At 47.2% G+C, this 21,538-nt stretch overlaps 1 protein-coding gene across 1 annotated transcript in view; it reads right to left on the reverse strand.

The window, feature by feature from the left end:
* Positions 1 to 270: 270 nt before the first annotated feature.
* The window catches only part of PTGIS (prostaglandin I2 synthase), a 64,009-nt gene continuing 42,741 nt past the window's right edge, over positions 271 to 21,538 (reverse strand). The window contains exons 6-10 of the mRNA XM_023184166.1: positions 16,986 to 17,167; positions 7,089 to 7,257; positions 5,954 to 6,135; positions 3,932 to 4,083; positions 271 to 995 (exon numbers count right to left, since the gene is read on the reverse strand). Coding sequence (XP_023039934.1) covers positions 851 to 995; positions 3,932 to 4,083; positions 5,954 to 6,135; positions 7,089 to 7,257; positions 16,986 to 17,167 — 830 coding nt within the window. The 3' untranslated portion in view covers positions 271 to 850. The remainder of the gene's footprint in view (positions 996 to 3,931; positions 4,084 to 5,953; positions 6,136 to 7,088; positions 7,258 to 16,985; positions 17,168 to 21,538) is intronic.

The raw sequence follows: 21,538 nt of genomic DNA on the forward strand, positions 1-21,538 counted from the left end.
TGGATCGTGACCACAGTTGGGGCTTCTGCACTAGAATGCATGAAATCGGCACCTTCTTTTTTAGCTTGACGTGTCTAAGGAGTCCTGGCTGGCTCCTTCCAGCCACCTTGTCTGGGCTGTGTCTTCCTTAGCTCCCTACCTGAGTACTGACACTGAGAAAGCCCATCCCATCTGGTGCCTGTCACTCTAGAACAGAGAACTCCACTCCTCAGAGCCCAGGCTTTGGAGGGTGTCCCTGTTCTGTGCTGGGAACGCATCAGCCTTGGGGGAAGCTCTCCTGCATTTTCTCAGGTAGTGTGAGCAGTGGGGCAACCCGGCAAATGGGGCGCCCAGGGAAGCAGATCTTCTAAGGGACTCCTTTGGCTTTAGCTGGTTTAAGGATGATTGGGGGACTGACTGCTGAATGACATCAGTGGACAGACTGCTAGGTCCTGAATGGCCTTTCTGTGGCCAGCATCTGCTTTGACTGGATAAGGCCTGGGCCATGCTAGCTGATAAGAACTGGGAAGGTGACCCCTCCAGGAGTTGGGGACAGAGCAGTGAGGATTCCTAGTCCTGCCTTGTCTGAATAGCTTTTGTGGATATCACGAGGTGAGAGGAACGAGGTGAGTTGGGAGCAGACAAAGCCTGATTTTGGAAAGAACTTTGCAGTGGATAATCCATAGAGCTTTCAATGTCTTTTCTTTGTTCACCCTCTCTTAACGTTTCCCTCCTCTGGACCCAGTCTTCTGGGAGAAAAGCAGGGAAGTGGTAATGCTAGCACCTGCACCCAAGCCAACTGTGCACACAGAAAGCTGGGAGGCTGGGGCAGGCTGAGCAGAGGCGAGCACGTGGATCCATCTGCTCCCTGTCACGGGCGGATGCGGTAGCGGATGGGCACGTCATGTTCTGGCTGCATCAGACCGAAGCCATACCTGCTGAGGTCAAACTCAGGGATCTCCACATCTGCGTTGATCAGCTCCAGGTCCAAGTGCACCAGCACGAGGAACACAAATCTGCAGAGAGATGGCATGGAAGGTGTGAAGGAGAGGAGTAGAGCAAGGAATTATTGGGAATAAGGTAGGGGAGCCATGGCTGCCTCCTAAGTCTGACACCAACTTTGGGAAAAAGGAGAAGAAGAGAGGCGTGAGGAAGTTGAACAAACGCATTTGCTGCTCACCACATTTGCCAGCCCCCTGTAAGGTTAGGCAGACCCATGGATGAGTTCTGGTGAATGGGCTGTGTGCAGAAGTGGCCTGTGCCACTCCTGTGTCAAAGCATTCACGAGCCAGCGTGTGGCTCTCCAGCTGTCCCTCCTGCCTGGCAGCCATGCAGGCTTCATGTTGACGTGGCGGAGCTGAAAGAGGGAAAGAGCCTGGCCCGAGTCTCTGCACAGAGTGGGGAAGCCCCCCAAACCCACAGCTGATACCGTGTGAGTAGAACTACACCTCTGTTGGTAAAAGCCACTGAGACTCGGCAGGTGCAGCGCTGAGCCTATGCTGATTAATACAGCAACTCCTCTGGATCCTCCAGTCCACGCCCTTCCCCGCCTTTCTCCAAACTCCTGGAACCCTCACTGTCTATCTTGGCCAGGGCTGCTGCTAACCCTTAGATGTCTCTGTGAGATTAGAAACAGGCATCGCTCTCTCAAGACATTTTACTGCCATCTCCGAGAAAATTGTCCTAAATAGACCAACTTTGCAAGAACAAGCGCTCTCTACTGCCATCTTCTGAGAAAACTGTCATACTAAACATTCGAAGCTGCCATGCCTATGATGTAATCAGTGCCCCCATAAACATAGAGCCAGCCCTACGGATGTCAATGGTTGCTGCCTCCCTGCCTCATCTTACAATGCCCATGTTCGTAAGGGTCAGGAGAATGTCTCGTAACTCTTTTCCCACCACTATTCCCTACCCCAACCCAGGTGCCCAATGCAGGACTGAGCACATGGCGGGGATTCTTCTGTCTCACTGAAGGAGTGAAGAAGACGGCAGAGGAGGAGAGAGGGGGGTTAACACTCTGGACAGAAGCTCTGGGCTGTGCCGCTTATGGGAATGTGGCCCTTGCCAATTTCTTTCCCACTCTGGGTCTCGGTTCTCCCATCCGGTCAAAGAGGGGAAAGGCAAGTTGAGTCTCTTCCAGCTCTGAGGCTGTAGGATACTAGGGGGTGAGTTTCTATGGGATGGCAGTTTTGTGCCCACCCCTGGATTTGAACCCCGGCACCTCCACTTCCTGGGCACACGGCAAGTGATCTGACCTGTCTAGACTCAGTTTTAGATGGACCAGCAGGGTTGTCATGACAATTCAGTGAGATAAAAATAACAACAAATTAGCTAATTTATTGGAACACTGTGCGCTAGGCACCAGCTAAGCATTTAGTACCTGCTATCTCTTCATATCTGTCCAAAAAGTTGATGAGGTAGGAACGCCAATCGGTTCTGCTCTAACACTTGTTTTGAACAGGTGAATTTGTTCCAATAGGATTGATATATTAGGGCACCATTTGAATATAATACAAGTTTCACATTTGCTCATGTGCAATTTCACTTGTGAGAAGCATGAAGTAAATACAAAAAACTGCATCCAGCTGAATCTGGCTGTGCAGAAATCCATAAAACATATACACGTGCACACAACTAAGCGTCGATCTACAGCCACAATTATTACAGCACTTACATAGTTCTTAGCCATGAACATGTGTAAAACTTTACTACCATTTTTTACTGGGTTCTTCTCTCTTTTTTTATTTTTAATGTGTCACTGGTGAGGTTTTTGAGAGTTGGGCCCCAGTCTCCCTCTTCCCCTAATCCCTGCAGGTTTTTCTTTTCCTTTTTTTTTTTTTTTTTTTTTTTTGGGCCAGAATCTCCCTCTTTCGCCCAGGCTGGAGTGCAATGGTGTGATCTTGGCTCACTGCAACCTCCGCCTCCCAGGTTCAAGAGATTCTCCTGCCTCAGCCTCCTGAGTAGCTGAGATTACAGGCATGCTCCGCCACGCCCAGCTGATTTTTGTATTTTTAGTAGAGACGGGGTTTCACCATGTTGGCTAGGCTGGTCTCAAACTCCTGGCCTCAAATGATCCACCCACCTCGGCCTCCCGTGAATTCCTGCAGTTTTTGTTGCATGATTTCATACAGCAAGGTGATTTTTAGGAATGCATATGAGCTGTATTATGCTCATAATCAACTCCATTTTCTTGAGGAAACTGAGGCCAAAGGTCAATGTAACATGCCCATTCACTTAGCATAATGCATGCATATTAATAATAATATTAATAATTATGATAATTAACATTTTTCAAATGCCTGCAATGAGCCAGGCAGTGGGCTAAGAACTTAGAAAGATCCAGCTCATTTATCCTGACACTTCTGGGATGTAGTTATAATCAGAACCCTCATTTTACAGTTGAGGAAACAGAGGCTCAGAAGGTAACCCAGCTTATGATTGCACAGGGGCTGGACGGAGGACAGGGCAAATGTCATAACCCCGGTCCAATCTGTTTGTGATCCTGGTGGCCAAAGCTCCTGGGGTTCAAAGGAGATAATTTATGAGACTTTCGGCCCCACAGGCATTAAAATAACCAACTGGGAACAGTGAAGTTCGGCCAGTTCCTAACACGAAGTTCTGAACACGCAGCAGCAGCTGCAGACGGACAGCTACGGTCAGCTGAAAGGAATGTCCAGTATTTGGAATCCGGACACCAGTCTTGGAGGGAAGAACCTGCTGCCAGATCTGATTATTTCCAAAAGAAATCCAAAATCTGGCTTTTTTACATGAGCTCTTCTGATTTAAAGCACACAGTTGTGAAACCACAAATAAGAGATGGCTCACGGGCTGTCCGTGTGGAGCCTCTGCCAAATCATTCTCCTGGCCGAGCCTTCAGTCCCAGGAGAGAAGGGCGAGTATCAACCAGGGGATCAGGAGCCACCCTGGACCCGCCCTGGGCCCCACTCACTGTTTGATGCTGTTGACTGCGTAACTCCTCCCCAGACAGTGATTGTGCCCCGCTCCCCAGGGCATGTTGTAATTCTTCAGCCGTTTCCCATCCTTGTAAAAGTCTTTCTTCTCTGATCCGTCAGGGTTCAGGAATCGGTTGTATTTAAATACCTGAAATAGGAAGAAGGTCCTCTTCTGACCCTATTCCCAGAACAAGCCCACCCCAAGAAAAATGTATGAGGATGTTCATGGCAGTCATGTTTATAGGAGAGAAAATCTGGAAACCAAATACAGGTCACTTGATAGGGGATTGGTTAAAAAATTATGGCAAAAGGTTTCTGTGTACTGACATGGAAAGAATTTCTACAATTGGTTGTTGAGTGAAAAAAGCAAGTTTCAGAATAGTATATGTTGTATGATCCTATACACACACCAGTCTTTTCATGGTCTGTGAATGTGTTGTGTGTATGCCTGTAAAGCCATGAAAACAATTCACAAGGCACACTCCAAACTGTGGTTAGAGAACTCTGTAGAACTGGAGAAGAAGGGAAATATATATTTTTTACATTAAAGTATATATTTCTCTGTATTTCTTTATACTCTATGATATATATTACTTTTGTAATGTAAAATAAAAGAAATTAAAATATTTTTAAAAGAAAATGCCAATTTCCTTTGGTTACACTGCACAGTGGTAAGGCAAGGTTGTACCTGAGCACAGAGCTTGGCATGCAGTAGCTGCTGACTGAAAGATGGGTGGAAGGATAGGTGAATGAACCAGTGGATAGATTAAGAGATGGAAACTTGGATGGAAAGATGAATGAATGGAGGGATGGATGGGTGGATGGGTAGATGGGGTGGATGGACGGATGGGTAGATAGGTGAATGAATGGGTAGATTGATGGGTGGATGGGTGGATGGATGAATACATGGATGAATGGACAAATGGGTGGATGGATGAGTAGATGGGTGGACGGGTGGATAAATAGAAGAATGGGTGGACGGACATATGAGTGAGTGGGTGGATGGAAGAATGGATGGGTGGATAAATGGATGAATGGGTGGGTGGATGAATGGATGAATGAGTAGATGGATGAATGGACAGATGGATGGATAGATGGGTGGATAGATGGATGGATTCATGGGTAGGTGGGTGGATGAAAGAGTAGCTTGGTGGGTGGATGGATGGATAGGTGGGCGGATGGGTGGATGGATTAATGGATGGGTAGATGGGCGAGTGTGTGGATGGATGGATGGATGGATGGATGCATGGGTAGATGGGTGCCTGGATGGATAGATGAGTGGATGGGTGGCTGGATGGATAAATAAATGGGTAGATGGGTGAATGAAAGGGTAAACCGGGTGGGTGGATGGATGAATGGATGGGTGGATGGATAGATGAATGGATAGGTAAATAGGTGAGTGTGTGGCTGGGTGGATGAATAAATGGATAGACAGATGCATGAGTAGATGGGTAGATAGATGAATGAATGGATGGATGGGTGAGCATGTAGTTTAGGGTCTGACACACAGTAAGCACCCAATCTGTTAGCAATCGTGAAAGTTTACTTCTTCTCAAAGTCTGGGGAGAGGGAAAAGTGTTGAGAAACTGACACTATAACATTCTGAAATAAGGAAAATGGCTCAGCTATCACAAAGCACTCAGTGTGAATGAACATCCCCTCATGTCCTACCGTTCCTCAGAGACCCTTGAACATGAGGGGATCTGGGTCTGCCTCCAAGAGAAGTTGTGAAAAAAGGTAGGAGCCAGAGAGATATCAGAAGGCTGGGGAGAGAGTGGGGCCATCAATATCTGCTTCTGCATGATCCCATTTAATCTTCCTATCAATCTTACGAGGCAGGTGCTATGACGAGGTCCATTTCACAGGTGAGGAAGCAAACACAGAGAGGTGAAGCAATCTAGGCCATGTCACATAGCAAACAAAGAGCAGAGCCAGGCTGCCACTCAGATCTGGCTCATCCCAAAGTCACTGATTTTCCTCCCACAGACCCCATATGACCAGGCGCCCTTGCCATTTACCTCTGGGTCTGTGTAGATTTCTGGGTCTCTCTGGGGGCTCAGGAAGGGGAAGAGGAGAAGGCGGTCACCACGTCGCAGGTTGAATTCTCGCCCATCTGCCATGGGCATGGCCAGGTCCACCACAACCTCGCGCGTGATGAAGGGGGCAGCTGTAAGCCTGAGGCTCTCACTCAGCACGCTGTCTGCACGGGGCAGGTGCAAGGAAGGGTCAGCAGGCTATCCCTTCACCTGCTCATATGCCACCCCCAACTCTTATTTTACAGAGGAAGATGAAGAGGCTCAGAGAGGGTGCCTGCCTCATCCACATAGTCACACAGCAAGGTGGAAAAGGACACTGATGACATGTGGTCTCTGTGGTCCCTCAGAGACCCTTGAACATGAGGGTATCCAGGTCTGACCCCAAGGTAAGTTGTGAGGGAAAGTGGGAGCTAGGGAGATATCAGAAGGCTGGGGAGAGAGTAGGGCCATCAATCTCCGTTCCTGCCTTCCCGGCATATATTTCTCTTCTGAAAACGGGCCCCTGGTTTTCCTCTAGGGTCCACCCCCTCTCACTCTCAGGGGTTAGACTGCTGATTCTATGCTCAACTCCTGGGATGAGGCTGTGACTGGCCAATCACAGCATCCCTCTGAGCCCTGTGATTGGTTCAGGATGGACACATGATCCAAAGAAAGCCAATGAGATACAGTCTGGGGACTCTCGGTGGGAACATTGTAAGAGATGCAGAGTCTCACAAAGCCAGGAGGAAATCAGCCTTGAGCTGCCAACAGCTACTGCCAGCCTGAGACTGGGGTCAACCCTGTGGGATGACAGGTGGAGAGGAACTGAGTAGTCCTGACAATATTGTTAAAGTGCCTGGATCCACCTGTGCCTGAAGCCAGTCCTTTGGACTTTTTAGTGACATGTCTCAAAGTACCTTTTCACCTCAGTCAATTGAAGTTAGGTTTTCTGTCACTTGACCCCTAGCTGAGACTGGTGTATGGAGATGCCAGGTGTGTGAAGATAGGAGGCTCAGGGAGACCCTAGGTTGGAGGACACTGATGGACTCTGGAAGACAGGAGCCCATGTTGGGGAGGATTTTGGGGGTCCATGATGACGCAGTCTTAGGGGCTATCTTGGAGGGTGTGACCGTCTCACCAAGCACAGGCGTGCCATCTAGAACCTTCTGTGGGAGGGTGGTCATCTGCGAGACAGGCTGCTCTGCTTCCCAAAGGATACTCTCGAGCTCTCCGCGGACAGCAGCCAGGGCTTCAGGATTCTTGAGAAGGAAGAGCAGGAGCCAGAAAGCAGCGGGACCCATATTCCCCTGCAAGGAGAAGGGCCCCTGTTATGTCATTATGAGGGCAGAGCTGACTCGTCTCTGCCAGGGACACGGCCCGGGCCAAGACAGAGGGGCCAGTAGGCCTGGGCTCCCACTGCTGCCAAACACCTGGGAATGACTAGTGTCTATCTCCAGCCTCAGGACATGGCCAAAACTACTCTGTGGCCCAAAATACCTACTTCAGGGCCACTCATGGCATCCCTGACTGTGTGTGAAGTCACTAATTCTAGGTCACACAGGTAATCTTCATAGCTAATCAGCAAAACGGTGTCAGTAGTAGGAACAGCGTGTATCAGTTAAGACTGTTCACAGCTGAGAATGATCACATTGTTGGCCCCAGTTCTTCACCAATCCCAGAATCCCCACTCCTTACCATGTGACTTTGCTGTTCCTCCCATTCAAGAGCCAGAGTGCATTTTCCCTGTCCTTTGAATTTATGCTCAGCCGTGGACTTGCTTTGGCCAATAGAATGAGGTGGAATTGAAGGAACAGCCACTGTACACCTAAGCCGCGAGAAACTTTGTGTTTCCACTTGCCTGACAAGCCCACTGATCCCAAGAGGAGGATGAAAGACTCATGGACAGAGCTGAGCTGCCCCACTGAGCCAGACCCACAGACCCATGAGTTAAATAAATGCTGATGGGTGTATGCCACTGAGTTGCTGTGGATGTTTGTTAGGCAACAATAGCTAACTGGTGCGATATCTAAGGATTTGCTTCCAAATATAATCATTCTCGATATAGTTTGGGATACAAAAAGTTCTCCATATGCTTTGTATCTTAAAATTCAGTCACTTGAAGAATAAATGTGTGCGTGTTGTGTACATATAAAACAAAGTCGCAGTCATCATTGATGACTGAAAGCTATGAATAAAAATTATTTAAACTTCCCAAATAGATAAACACTTAGGAAAATGAGTGGAATTTCTTGCTTCAAGGCTTCAGTCTTAGCTGAACATTGTCATACACATTTTAGCTTCAGCTCTTTGGTATGTGGCTAAAATGTGTATATGGCACCCTTTAGTGATCCCGACATGGGTAGAATACCAACTAATTTCAATTTGGGGGAAGGTTTTTGTCTGCCATGACTATCCTATTCAATCATAATAATGGAATATTAAATCATCATTAAATATCATGTTTACCCAGTAATTTCATTACAGACATAATTGCACATGGGCAGAAGGACATATGCACAAAGATAATTATTGCAGTGCTAATGTAATAGAAAAAAGCTGGAAACAAACTCCATGTCTATCAATAGGAGATCAATGAGATAAATGAAGATCCAGCCATTGGATGATGATGCAGGAAGTCATTAAAAAGAAGCCGGCTCTCTGTGTACTGATGTGGGACTGTAGCCAAGACACACAGAAGCATGCAAACAGCAAGGTGCAGGGTGGTGGCTCAGCATGCTGCCATTTGTGTGTTTGTTTAAAGAGAAATATACATGAAGAAGCACAGATCATCCCTTTTTTTGAGACAGGGTCTTGCTCTGTCACCCAGGCTGGAATGCAGTGGCACAATCATAGCTCACTGCAGCCTTGACCTCTTGGCTCAAGTGATCCTCCTGCCTTAGCCTCCCAAGGAGCTGGGGCCACAGGCACATGCTACCCAGCTAGGTTTTGTTGTTGTTGTTGTTGTTTTGGTAGAGATAGAGGTCTCCCTATGTTTCCCAGGCTGATCTCAAACTCCTGACCTCGAGCAGTCCTCCTGCCACAGACTCCCAAAGAAGCACAGACCATCGCTAAGAGACACCAGAAACTAGTAACTGAGGTTACCTTGGGACAGAAGCTGGGAAGACAAGAGGATAGGGAGGAAGGAGGCTGACTTTCCTTGCAAATACCCTTTTAAACTGTTCAAAATTTTTTAATGGACACACTAATTTTAAGTGAAACAGAAGGCACCCAGGCTGGAGTGCAGTGGCGTGATCGTGGCTCACTGCAACCTCTACCTTCTGGGCTCAAGTGATCCTCCTACCTCAGCCTCTCAAGTAGCTGATACAAGCATGCACCACCATGCCCGGCTAATCTTTCTATTTTTTGTAAAGATGAGGTCTCACTGTGTTTCTCAGGCTGTATTCAAATGATTTCTATAGTGATGTACAATGTCATGAGAAATGCTCATGTTACAGTATTAAACCAAATAGAAGGTTAGATTAAAACAGCTGCATGATCTTAATCACAGAAGAAAAACGTACTGGGAAAAGCTGGAAAGAAATGCACCATAGCATCAATGATGATGAGACAGATTGTGCCTTCCTCTTTAGTGCCCATGAGGCCATGAGGCCAGGAGGCACCACACTCCTCTGCTCAATACTTTCATCATGCAGGTGCGATTATTAGGCCTTTTACTGAAAAGGAAAACGAAGTACTCCCTGGTCGCTACCCACTGCCCAGCATATAGTGGAGGCTCCCTGATATTTGTCAAATAAACATCTATGTACCTTTGGATCAGAGGTGGAGCTCCAAGACAGCCTGGGAGGTGGACTGGAAGATCCCTGGACTGAGACCAGGCAGAGGTGGGTTCAAATCCCAGCTCCCCACTTTCTGTGACTGTGGACAAGTCATGTCCCCCTTTGGGTCTCAACACTGGGGGTAACATTGCTACCTCCTGGGTGGTCGCAAGGGTCCAGTGAGGCTGAATGCAAGCAATCCCACATGTGTTGTGCCCAGAGTAGGTGCTCAGAAGTGGTTACCCCTCCCCCACTGGCCCCTCCCCTGGATTTGAGAACAAGTCAGTGGGGGCCTCCGGCCCTTTCTGAGAGTTCTGCCAGCACCTCAGGTCCAGCTGACACAGCGAGGTCACTTGCTGTCCATCACTTAAATAGCCAGGCGAATGTGGGTGATAAATAATTCAGCACTGGCTTAGCTCAGCGCCAAGGCCATTTTATCTGGCCCAGATGGTCAGATGGGGGCCACCGCTCATTAATTACCAAGCAGGAGTGGAACACATGGGCCCTTGGCTATCTCTGCTTGCAGGAAAAAGCTGTGGCAAGTTAGGGAGGTGACCAAGACCGCCTTATACCCAACTGCACAGATGTGAGTGTCAGTGTGTGTGTGTGTGTGTGTGTGTGCACGCAACCATAAGAGATCCTGAATTTGCCACCCTGGAATTTGAGCTTTCACCCATGGAAACTTGCCTCCGTTTACTCAGGAAGACACTTCTCATTTGTCTTCATTCCCTCCTACTGTAGCCAAAGGCCATGACCCAGCAGTGCCACCCCCTGTTCTAGCTTTCCCGTGAATGGCGGCAGCTGACCTCTGGGGGGCACTGACTGCGGGCCAGACCACACCCTTGGCGATTCACATGCTCCTTCTTGTCGCCTGCTGACCACATGGCCCATCAGTGGGAGTGGGGGACTCCCACTGCCCGTGCCTGCCTGCATCCACTTCCTTGTCTGTGGGTAATAGCACCCCACTTTCCTTCGTCAAACCACCTCCTCTTAAATCTAAGTCCGTGTAGGTCATCCAGGACTGACCCATCCTTCCAGACTTCAAGTGTGGGCATGGGACCCAGGCAGAGGTCCCATGAGTGATCCACGCAGAGGGGGGCACGTGACGTGCGCTGGGCCAGTGCGTATCAGGCTTGGGAGCTGTGCTAGAATTTAAGGGAAGGGAACCCTCCTCCACAGGATTGCTAAATTGCATGGAGCTGCTGGAGGCCATTGTAGCCACCCCCCAGGAGACCCTCTGTGGATGCAGCTCGGCAGAAGGGAGACCTGAGGGATGGGGGTCATATATTGTGTTTCTTTTAATTTTTGTGATTTAAAAGATTCCAACGGAATAAAAGAACATCCCAAGTGTGATAATGATGTGTTAGTGTAGGTCATAAATTGTAACAAATGTGCCACTCTGCTGAGGGACACTGGTGATGGAAAGGCGAGACACTGGGAGAAGGCGGCTAAGGGGGGGTCCTTGCACCTTTCCTTCAATTTTGCTGTGAACTTAAACCTGCTTTAAAAATAGAGTCTATTGAAAACAAACAAACAAAAGCCCTACGTGCAATGTGGGATTGTGGATTGGCTCCTGGAAGAGAAAAAGGATATTAGTAGAAAAACTGGGGCAATGTGAATAAAGTATGGACTTTAGTTACTAGCAATGTCCCAGTACTAATTTCTTAGCACTTGATGAATGTATTGTAGTTATGTATGTAACATTAGCGAAAGCTGGGTGAAGAGTATTTGGGAACTCCCTGTACTATCTTTGCAACTCTTTTATAATCTAAAATTATTTCAAGATAAAACTACTGAAGACAAAACAAAAACAAAACAAAAACAAAAAACCCAACCCTCTTTACAGATGGTGAAACTGAAGCCCAGAAAAGTGACTTGTTTGAGGCCACACAACTAGTTTAGTGGCAGAGCTGATATTTCACCCAAGTCTGTCTGACTCTCAATACTGTGGTTTTGCTTTCCACCCCGTTGTCAAATGCTTCAAGGATTCTTCTCGATGATCACTATCTCAGTGGAGCTATCTGCAGGCCCAGCAGCTCCTGTGGCCCCCTCCCCTACCTCTCAGGACCACCCAGGAGTTTCCAGGGATGTGTGGCTGTGGCTGCTGAGGATGTGAGGGGGTGAAGGCCAAGCCAGATATGGGGAAGGAAGAGAAGGATCAGATGTGATGGATGAGGCTGAGGGACATCATGACAATCAGCGGTTTCAGTCCTGGCCTTGCCAGCATCAGTGGGCTCAGAGCTGGGAGGGAAACCTGTCCTGTGTTTGCAAACTCTCCTCCATCTGCCCCCCACCACCCCACCCCACCTTCCCTTAGAGCCTCCTCTTCCCCCTGGCTGGACCTTAGGTCTCAACCCACAGGGTCCTCCCTGGATGCCCAAGCCTCCCACTGCCCCTTCCATCACTCTCGATTCCAGGTTCAGGGGTTCTGGATTCAGGAAGCTGTTGTGAGGATCCTATAAGATGATGTTAGCAAAGTGCTCAACAGGATGCTTGGCCTAGGATAAGTGCTCAGTATCTTTTGCGATTATTATTCCTGACTCATCATCTCCGACCTGACAGCAGCAATCATAGCTACCATTTTTCAGCCTCTCCGCAGCATCTGACCCAGCTTCCCACTCCCGGCTCTCCCCTCACCTTCCTGGCCCCTCCTCCTTACCTTTCCCACCACTGGAGAGCCCCAGGGACGCCCCCTTCTTCACCCATCCTTGCCCGCAGTATCTCTTCCAGTCCTGAGGCTTTAAACTCCTCTACGCTGATGACTCCCAAGCCTGGACCTCAAACTTGAACTCCAGACTCTCTTCTCCAGGTGTCCACTCCCCAACCTCCATCTCAAATTCAACATACCCAAAGCCAAACCCCCAATCTTCTCCCTGAAACTTCCTCCTCCCGCCATCTTCCTCATCTGCCCATGGCTCTGCCATCCCTCCTGTCACTCAAGCCCAAACCTGGAGTCATCCTTGATAGCCTCCCCCAAGGTCCTATCCAACAGTAGATCCTGTTGGCTTTACTTTGGAATATGTTCAGACTCTAATCACCCCCGACCCTGGCCCAGCAGCACCCTCTCTTGCCTGGATCCTGCAATGGCCTCCTCCCTGCTCTTCCTGCCTCTGCTTCCCCACCCCCTACAGTCTCTTGTCAGCACTGCAGCCAGAATGATCCCTCTAATGCGTTGACAGGCCAGGATTTTCCTCTGCTCAGAGCCCTCAGCAGGCACATGTCTCACTCAAAGTAAAAGCCAAAGCCCTCCCCATGGCCTACAGGGACCTGTGTGGTCCTGCAGCTCTGCCTCCCCACCATGTCACCCTCAGTCCTGCCTCAGGGCCTTTGTACTTGCTGCTCCCTGCCTGGGAGCCTTCACTCTATATATTTATATGGTTCACCCCTCACTTCCTTCAGTCTCTGCTCAGATGTCACCTTTCAGTTAGGCCTTCCTGTGCCTGCCTTCCTGCTGCATCTCTTCTCCATAGAACACATTCCCTCTAAAACTTTTTTTTTTATTTGAGACAGAGTCTTTTTTTTTGGAGACGGAGTCTCTCTCGTCGCCCAGGCTGGAGTGCAATGACGCGATCTCGGCTCACCGCAACCTCTGCCTCCTGGGTTCAAGTGATTCTCATGCCTCAGCCTCCCAAGTAGCTGGCATTATGGGCCTGTGCCACCATGCCTGACTAATTTTTGTATTTTTAGTAGAGTCAGGGTTTCACCATGTTGGCCAGGCTGGTCTCAAACTCCTGATCTCAAGTGATCTGCCTGCCTCGGCCTCTCAAAGTGTTGAGATTACAGGCGTGAGCCACTGCGCCTGGCCTCTAACACATTTTAGATGCTTACTTGTTTGCTTGTTTATTTATTTATTTATTTTTTAGACAGGATCTTACTATGTCACCCACGACGGAGTGCAGCGGCACAATCATGGCTCATTTCAGCCTTGACCTCCTAGGTTCAAGCAATGTTCCTGCCTCAGCCTCCCAAGTAGCTGGGACTACAACTGTGCACCACCCCGCCCGGCTTTTTCTTTTTCAAAAAAAAAAAAATAAGATTTTTCTGTAGAGATGGGGTCTTGCTATGTTGCCCAGACTGTCTTGAACTCTGGGCCTCAAAAGATGTTCCTGTCTAACCTCCCAAAGCACTGTGATTACAGCTTATGTGTTTATTAATTGTCTATCTTCTCCCACCACAATGCCAGCTCCCTAAAGGTAGGGATTTTTGTCTGTTTTGCTCTCTGCTCTATCCCCAGCTTCTGGAATGGGGCCTGGTCCACGGCAGGCACTCTAAATATTTGCTGAAGATGTTTATTGAGCACTTGTTATCCCCAAGTCACAGTTACAAAGTCGCACATGTATTCCTGCCTCCTTTCATCTTCATAACCACATCTTAAAGTGAGTGCTACCATCTCCATTTTACAGATGAGTAAACTGAGGTGCTCAGAGGTTAAGTGACTGACTTGCCAGGAAGTGTCAAAGTCAGGATTCAAATCCAGGCAGAGAGGTCACAGAGCCAGAAACTTCTAGACCAAGTACCTTCTTGGCTCTGCTCCCAAAAGGCTCTTGAAAAGTTTTCCCACCTGCTTGAATTCTGGACGCTGTCAACGACTCAACCTCAGAGGACATCTTGTCCCCAGCTCCTGCCCAGCTCTCCTGGCCCTGCCAAAGGCTGTACCCTGGACTTTCTGCCACTCAAGCCCCTCAGCCAGCATCCAGTTTTGCTGACACAGGTCATTTCCACAAGGGTTCTGGGGACACTTTGGAGCTCCAAGTCATCTCTGCACATAAATATGTTATTAGGCACTGATGTGGGGGACAACTGCCAATTAATCCCAGCCCCCACCCCTTGCCAGTCTCTGCCTGCAAGGACAGTTAATGGCTCTGAGAGGAAACTAAAAATAAGCTGCAAGTCGATGGGAGAGGAATTACCCAGAAATGTCAGCCTGTACAACTGTCACTGTCAAAGTGGGGCCAAGAGAAAGATGGGGAGCTTGGGGATCAGGAAAGAGGGCAGGATCCAGGCCTGGAGCCCCACAGCATCAAAGGTCACCCTGTTTCTCTCATTCCAATATCTGGTCCATGACCAAATTCACTGGCTCTGTCTTCCTGAAATTTCCAAAATCTATCCACGTCCTCATCACCTCCATGGCCACCACCTGACCCTGCCACCACCTGACCCTGCCACCACCATTTCCTCCTTGGTGCCCTTGCTTTTGCCCCCAAGATCCTGTCCCTCCTCTGCTCAGAACTCTCCTAGGTCCCCATGTCACCCCCCCAAAAAATCCCAAGTCCTCACTTATGAGGACCCACAAGGCCCTCAGTGACCTCTTCCCTCGGTCTCATGCCCCCTTCCTCACTCTGCTTCAGCTGTGTGATCCAACTCTGCTCTGCATGATCCAACCCCAGGGCCTTTGCACTTGCTGTTTCCATTATTGGAAGCTTCTATCCCCACATCTTCTCCAAGTCTCTGAATCTAGCTTTCTTATCATCCAGGGCTCAGCTCGAATATCTCAGGGAGGCCTCCCTGACCACCCTGGCTAGAGCAGACCCGAAAGTCTCTCTATTCACAGCCCTGTTTCATACTCTAAATATCATCATCTAAAATCGCCTTGTATATGTTTCCTTGACTCTCTGCTCCCTGTCCCCCGACCCTCCAAATGGTAATCAACACAACACAGAATCTTTGAGGTCTATGGTAAGATTTTTTTAAAGAGGTGGGATCTCACTATGTTGCCCAGGCTCATCTTGAACTCCTGGGCCCAAGCGATCCTCTTGCCTCACCCTCCCGAGTAACTGGGATTACAGGTGTACACTACCATGCCCAGCTTCTTAATGGAACTTCTAAACAATTCTTCAAAATAACTGGTCTGCACACTTCAAAAAATGTAAAGGTCATGAGAAACAATGAAATGCACAGAAAATGTGACAGATTAAAGAAAACGGGTCAGGTGCAATGGCTCACACCTGTAATCCCAGCACTTTGGGAGGCTGAGGCTGAGGCTGAGGCGGGCGGATCACGAGGTCAAAAGATCAAGACCATCCTGCCAACATGGTGAAACCCCATCTCTACTAAAAATACAAAAAAATTAGCTGAACGTGGTGCGTGGTGGCACGAGCCTGTGGTCCCAGCTATTCAGGAGGCTGAGACAGGAGAATCGCGTGAACTCAGGAGGCGGAGGTTGCAGTGAGATGAAATCATGCCACTGCACTCCAGCCTGGCGACAGAGCGAGACTCCATCTCCAAAAAAAAAAAAAAAGAAAGAAAACTGAAGAGTCAGAATGACTAAATGCAACATGTGATTCTGGATTGGATGCTGGACCAAGATGAACCAAAAAGGACATTATTGAGACAACTGGCAAAACTGGAATACAGACTGTCTATTAGATAATGATCATGTATCTGGGCTCATTATCCTGAAATCGGTTATTGTGCTGTGGTCATGCAGGGGATGTTCTTGCTTACACTCAAGCAATTAGGGATAAAAAAGCATGATATCTGCAACTTATTCACAAATTATTTCAATAAAATAATCCCACTGGGGAAAAGAGAGTGTGAGAGAGAGAGAGAGAGACAGAGAGAAAGCAAAGGTGGTAAAATGTTTAAAATTGGGGAATCAAGGTGAAGCATATATAGGAGTTCATTAAACTATTTATTAAACTTTTTTTATAAATTTAACATTTTTCCAAATTAAAACAAAACAAAAAGAGGCTGGGCGTGGTGGCACACACCTGTAATCCCAGCATTTCCAGAAGCTGAGGCGGGCAGATCACTTGAGGTCAAGAGTTTGAGACTAGCCTGGCCAACATAGTGAAACCCCGTTTCTACTAAAAAGACAAAAATTAGCCAGGCATGGTGGCAGGCAACTGTAGTCCCAGCTACTCAGGAGGCTGAGGCATGAGAATCACTTGAACCCGGGAGACGGAGATTGCAGTGAGCTGAGATCGAGCCACTGCACTCCAGCCTGGACAACCAAGCGAGACTCTGTCTCAAAAGAAAAAAAAGAAAAGAATACTGAGTGAATTATTCTGTTCATCATGCTGTTTGACAGTAAAGGAAGTCAGGGAACGGGGGTGGGCAATGGGTGTGTGTGCACACACCCACACTCACATCAGCACACACTCACAAAGGCACACCTACCTACACGTGCACACACAGGTATAGTCACATGCACACCTGAATACGTGCACAGACATGCACACCCCCCATGCACACACACGCATTCATATCACAACCACACATGCATACCTGCACACACCCACTTGCACACTCACACCCACCTGTGTGGCCCAGAGCTGCAGCACCAGGGCCCGTGCCTGCATCTCCTCTGACACACCCATCTCCTCCAAGTGCAGCAGGTAACTCTCCAGCCATTTGCTCCTGTGGGCCCGTGTGGCCAGCCTGGCTGGGGACAGCAGCTTCCACAGGCGACTTTTGACACTGCACATGTGGTCCTTGTCCCCTGCAGGGATAGAGCACAGAGAGTAGGGGTTACAGATTCACCACCACACCAGGGCTGACTGGGCATGACCTCCCATGAGGCCAAGGGTCTTCTGAATGTCACTCATTGAGGGTGGGGAGTTCCTGTGGGAAAGAAGCTATAGGGACAGGCCCATGGCGGGAAGCTCTTTCAATACCGACTTGCTTATTATCTGTCTTACCCCCAGTAAAAAGAAGCAAGGAGTCTTGTCTCCTACAGGTGGGATCCCAGTCTATTTCAATCACCTCTATGTCCCCAGCACCTGGCCCGTAGTAGGTGTTCAATAAATATGCATTGTATTAGTCTGTTTTCATGCTGCTGACAAAGACATACTCAAGACTGGGTAATTTTTTTTATTAAAAAAAAAAGAGGTTTCATGGACTCACAATTCCATGTGGCTGGGGAGGCCTCATAATCATGGTGGAAGGTGAAAGGAACATCTTACATGGCGGCAAGCAAGAAAAAACGAAAGCCAAGCAAAAGGAGAAACCACTTACAAAATCATCTGATCTCGTGAGACTTATTCACTACAAGGAGGACAGTATGGGGGAAACCACCCCCCACGATTCAATTATCTCCCACCAGGTCCCTCCCACAACACATGGGAATTATGGGAGCTATAGTTCACGATGAGATTTGGGTGGGGACACAGCCAAACCATATTATGCATTAAATAAATGGCATTTCTTTCCAGAGCAGGAGAAGGAACACTAAACACTGAACAGCATTCTCCCTCCCCAGGGTCCAACCCCAGAGCAATGCCAGCCCATGAGCATGAGGAGGAGGCCACTGTGAGAAGGCTCAGCACAGCAGCGATCACAGAAAGACATCAGCAACAACCTAACTGATCATCCAGAGAGGGCAGATTGGGCTGGTGTCTCAAACTCAACTCACTCCAGAGAAGGCAGGCCAAGTAAAAGAGAGAAGAGGCCAGAAAGGGGCCATGGCACTTAGCCCACCGATCAGCCCTCGGCAGGAGAGAGAAACACCCCAGCGTGGCCAGAGGGCCCGTGCTTTCAAAGGAAGCTGAAAATTCAGACAATTATGTATAACCGTCTGATATTTTTTAAGGTTAGCATCCAAGTAAAAAGTTTTTAATCACTGTGCAGACCACAGAAGCATCTCTGAAAGTCAACTTTGGCCCACAGATCACTAGCGTGCAATCACCATTAAACAGACAATGGTGTGTTTACGTTCTGGAAAAGCCATACAGCAGTGAAAGTGAATTAGTACATTTTACATACAGACACAGAGAGTTCCGAAGGGCAGACTGGTAAGAGGATAAAGCTGGGCACTGAAGAATGGTACTATTTAGATATTGTTTTCTTTTCTCCTTCTTTTTTAAAAAAATATTTTCATGAACCATACATGAGACTTAATATATATTGTTTTAAAGCTCCAAGGTAATGCTATTTATATGCACAGATATAAAGTTTAAAACAAAAATATAAAATATAAGATTTGATATTCTCTGAAATCACCCCTTGGAAAACAGTCACCTTGGATTGCTCTGAAGTTTCAAAGTATTGGAAACTCCCTCACCGACTCTTCTGAACCACAAGCCGTGTTTCAGGAAGACTCGCCCCAGCAGTGATTCTAAACCTGGCTGCACATCACAGGGCGTTTGAAAGGGTCAGAAATGTAGGCTATGTTGTTCTTTTTTAAAAGTATTTTGGCTTCATTTTCAAATAATATGCTGAATATGTTTAACTTTCAGACTTCAACTTGAGCTCATTGTTTTACATTGAAATGAATGTCACCATTTCGGGTGACATTTCAATGTAAAGCAATGAGCTTACATGTTCAACTGAAATACTTTATCTTTGTATGTTTCTCAATTTTTCAGGCTCTCTGAAGAATTACCTGGGAGCCCTTAAATCTCGGGATGCCCAGGTGCCAACCCCAGATTGATCATGTCAAAATCACATGGGTGGGAACTGGCCATCCAGGGGTTTAGGTCTGCAGGGCACCGGCGTGTTAAAACCACCTCAGTTGATGCAAACTCTGGATTCTTCTAAGCATCATCTGATGGGATGGCTAAAAAAAGAGGCAAAGAAATTTAACACAGCTTTAGAAATAACTGGCATTCTTTGAAGTCTGACCACACAACTGCAATCTTGAATATCACTGCAAACACGGCGTTTACAGATGACTTTAAAAAGCAACGCAGGACCATTCTCTATTTTTCCCCTGTGCCTAGAGCAGTTCTGAGTACATAGGAGGCACTCGATATTTGCACAATAAATGAATAATTAAGCAAAAAAGCTAATGCAGTATGAAAAGACAGCTGACAGAATGTGAGAAAATATTTGCAAATAATATATCTGATAAGGGTCTAGCACCCAAAATATATGAAAGAACTCCTACAACTCAACAACAATAAAAAACAAACAACCTGATTAAAAAATTGGCAAAGGACTTGAATAAATATTTCTCCAAAGAAGAGCTACAAATGGCTGATAAACACATGAAAAGATGCTCAACACCATTAGTCATTAGAAAAATGTATATCGAAACCACTGTGTGATACCATTCACAACCATGAGAATGACTACTATTTAAAACACAGAAAATAAGGGATGGTGAGGATGTGGAGAAATTGAAACCTTTATGCACTGCTGGTGGGAATGTAAAATACTGCAGTTGCTATGAAAAAGAGTTTAGCAGTTCCTCAGAAAGTTAAAGAATTACCATATGATCCAGTAATTCTAGTACTAGGTATATACCCCAAAGAACTGAAACCAGAGACTCAAACAGATACTCGTGCACCAATGTCTGTAGCAGCATTATTCACAGTAGCCAAAAGGTGGAAACAAGCCAAGTGTTGGTTGATAGGTGACTGGATAGATAGAATACAGTATATACACACAATGTATTCAGTCTTTAAAAGGCATGAAATTCTGACACATATGCCAGACGTGGTGGCTCATGCCTGCAATCCTAGCACCTTGGGAGGCCAAGACGGGCAGATTTCCTGAACTCAAGAGTTAGAGACCAGCCTGGGCAACATGGTGAAACCCTGTCTCTACTAAAATACAAAAAAAAAAAAAAAAAAATTAGCCAGGCGTGGTGGCATGTACCTGTAATCCCAGCTACTCAGGAAACTGAGGCACGAGAATAGCTTGAACCTGGGAGGCAGAGACTGTAGTGAGCAACACTGCACTCCAGCCTGGGTGACAGAGCAAGACTCTGTCTCCAAAAAAAAAAAAAAAAAAAGCAAAAGAAATAGATATTCTGTCACATACTACAACATGGATGAACCTTGAAAATATTATGCTAAGCAAAATAAGCCAGACACAAAATGACAAATATTGTATGATGCCACTTACATGAGATTCCTAGAACAGGAAATTCAGAGACAGAAAGTAGAATAGAAGATATGTCGGGCTGGGAGGAAAGGCAGGTGGGGAATTATTGTTTAATGGGCACAAAGCTTTTGTTTAGAATCATGAAAAGTTCCTGGAAATAGATAATGGCATGGTTATACAACACTGTGAATGTATTTACTGCCACTAAATTGTACAATTAAAATGGTTAAAATAGTATATTTTATGTTAGATATTATTTTAGCACAGTTTTTTTTTAAAAGGTATATGAAGATCACTTGGCAAAAATGAGTCAAAGATAGTGTTGTATAACAAAGAATTTGGATTCCAGCTGGGCGCGGTGACTCACGCTTGTAATTCCAATACTTTGGGAGGCCAAGGTGGGCAGATCACCTGAGGTCAGGAGTTTGAAGCCAGCCTGGCCAACATGGTGAAATCCCGTCTCTACTAAAAATACAAAAAAAATTAGCCGGGCGTGGTGGCGGGCAACTGTAATCCCAGTTACTCGGGAGGCTGAGGCAGGAGAATCGCTTGAACCCGGGAGGTGGAGGTTGCAGTGAGCTGAGATAGAGCCACTGCACTCCAGCCTGGGTGACAAAGCGATACTCAAAATACAAAATAATTTGAATTCCAAGGTTTCAGTTATCCATGGTCAACGATGGTCCAAAAATACTAAACGAAAAATTCTGGACATAAACAGTCATAAGTTTTACATTACATGTTGTTCTGAGTAGTGTGTTGAAATCTTGTGCCAGCCTACTCTGTCCTGCCTGGCAAAAAACAAAGGATAAAAATATAGCAGTGGGCTGGGTGCAGTGGCTCACTCCTATAATCCCAGCACTTTGGGAGGCCGAGACGGGCAGATCACCTGAAGTTAGGAGTTCGAGACTAGCCTGGCCAACATGGTGAAACCCCATCTCTAACAAAAATACAAAAATATAAAAATTAACCAGGCATGGTCGTGGGCACCTGTAGTCCCAGCTACTCAGGAGGCTGGGGCAGGAGAATCACTTGAACCCAGGAAGGG

Source organism: Piliocolobus tephrosceles, chromosome 20, assembly GCF_002776525.5.
Source record: "Piliocolobus tephrosceles isolate RC106 chromosome 20, ASM277652v3, whole genome shotgun sequence".
In the NCBI taxonomy this organism is placed as follows: domain Eukaryota; kingdom Metazoa; phylum Chordata; class Mammalia; order Primates; family Cercopithecidae; genus Piliocolobus; species Piliocolobus tephrosceles.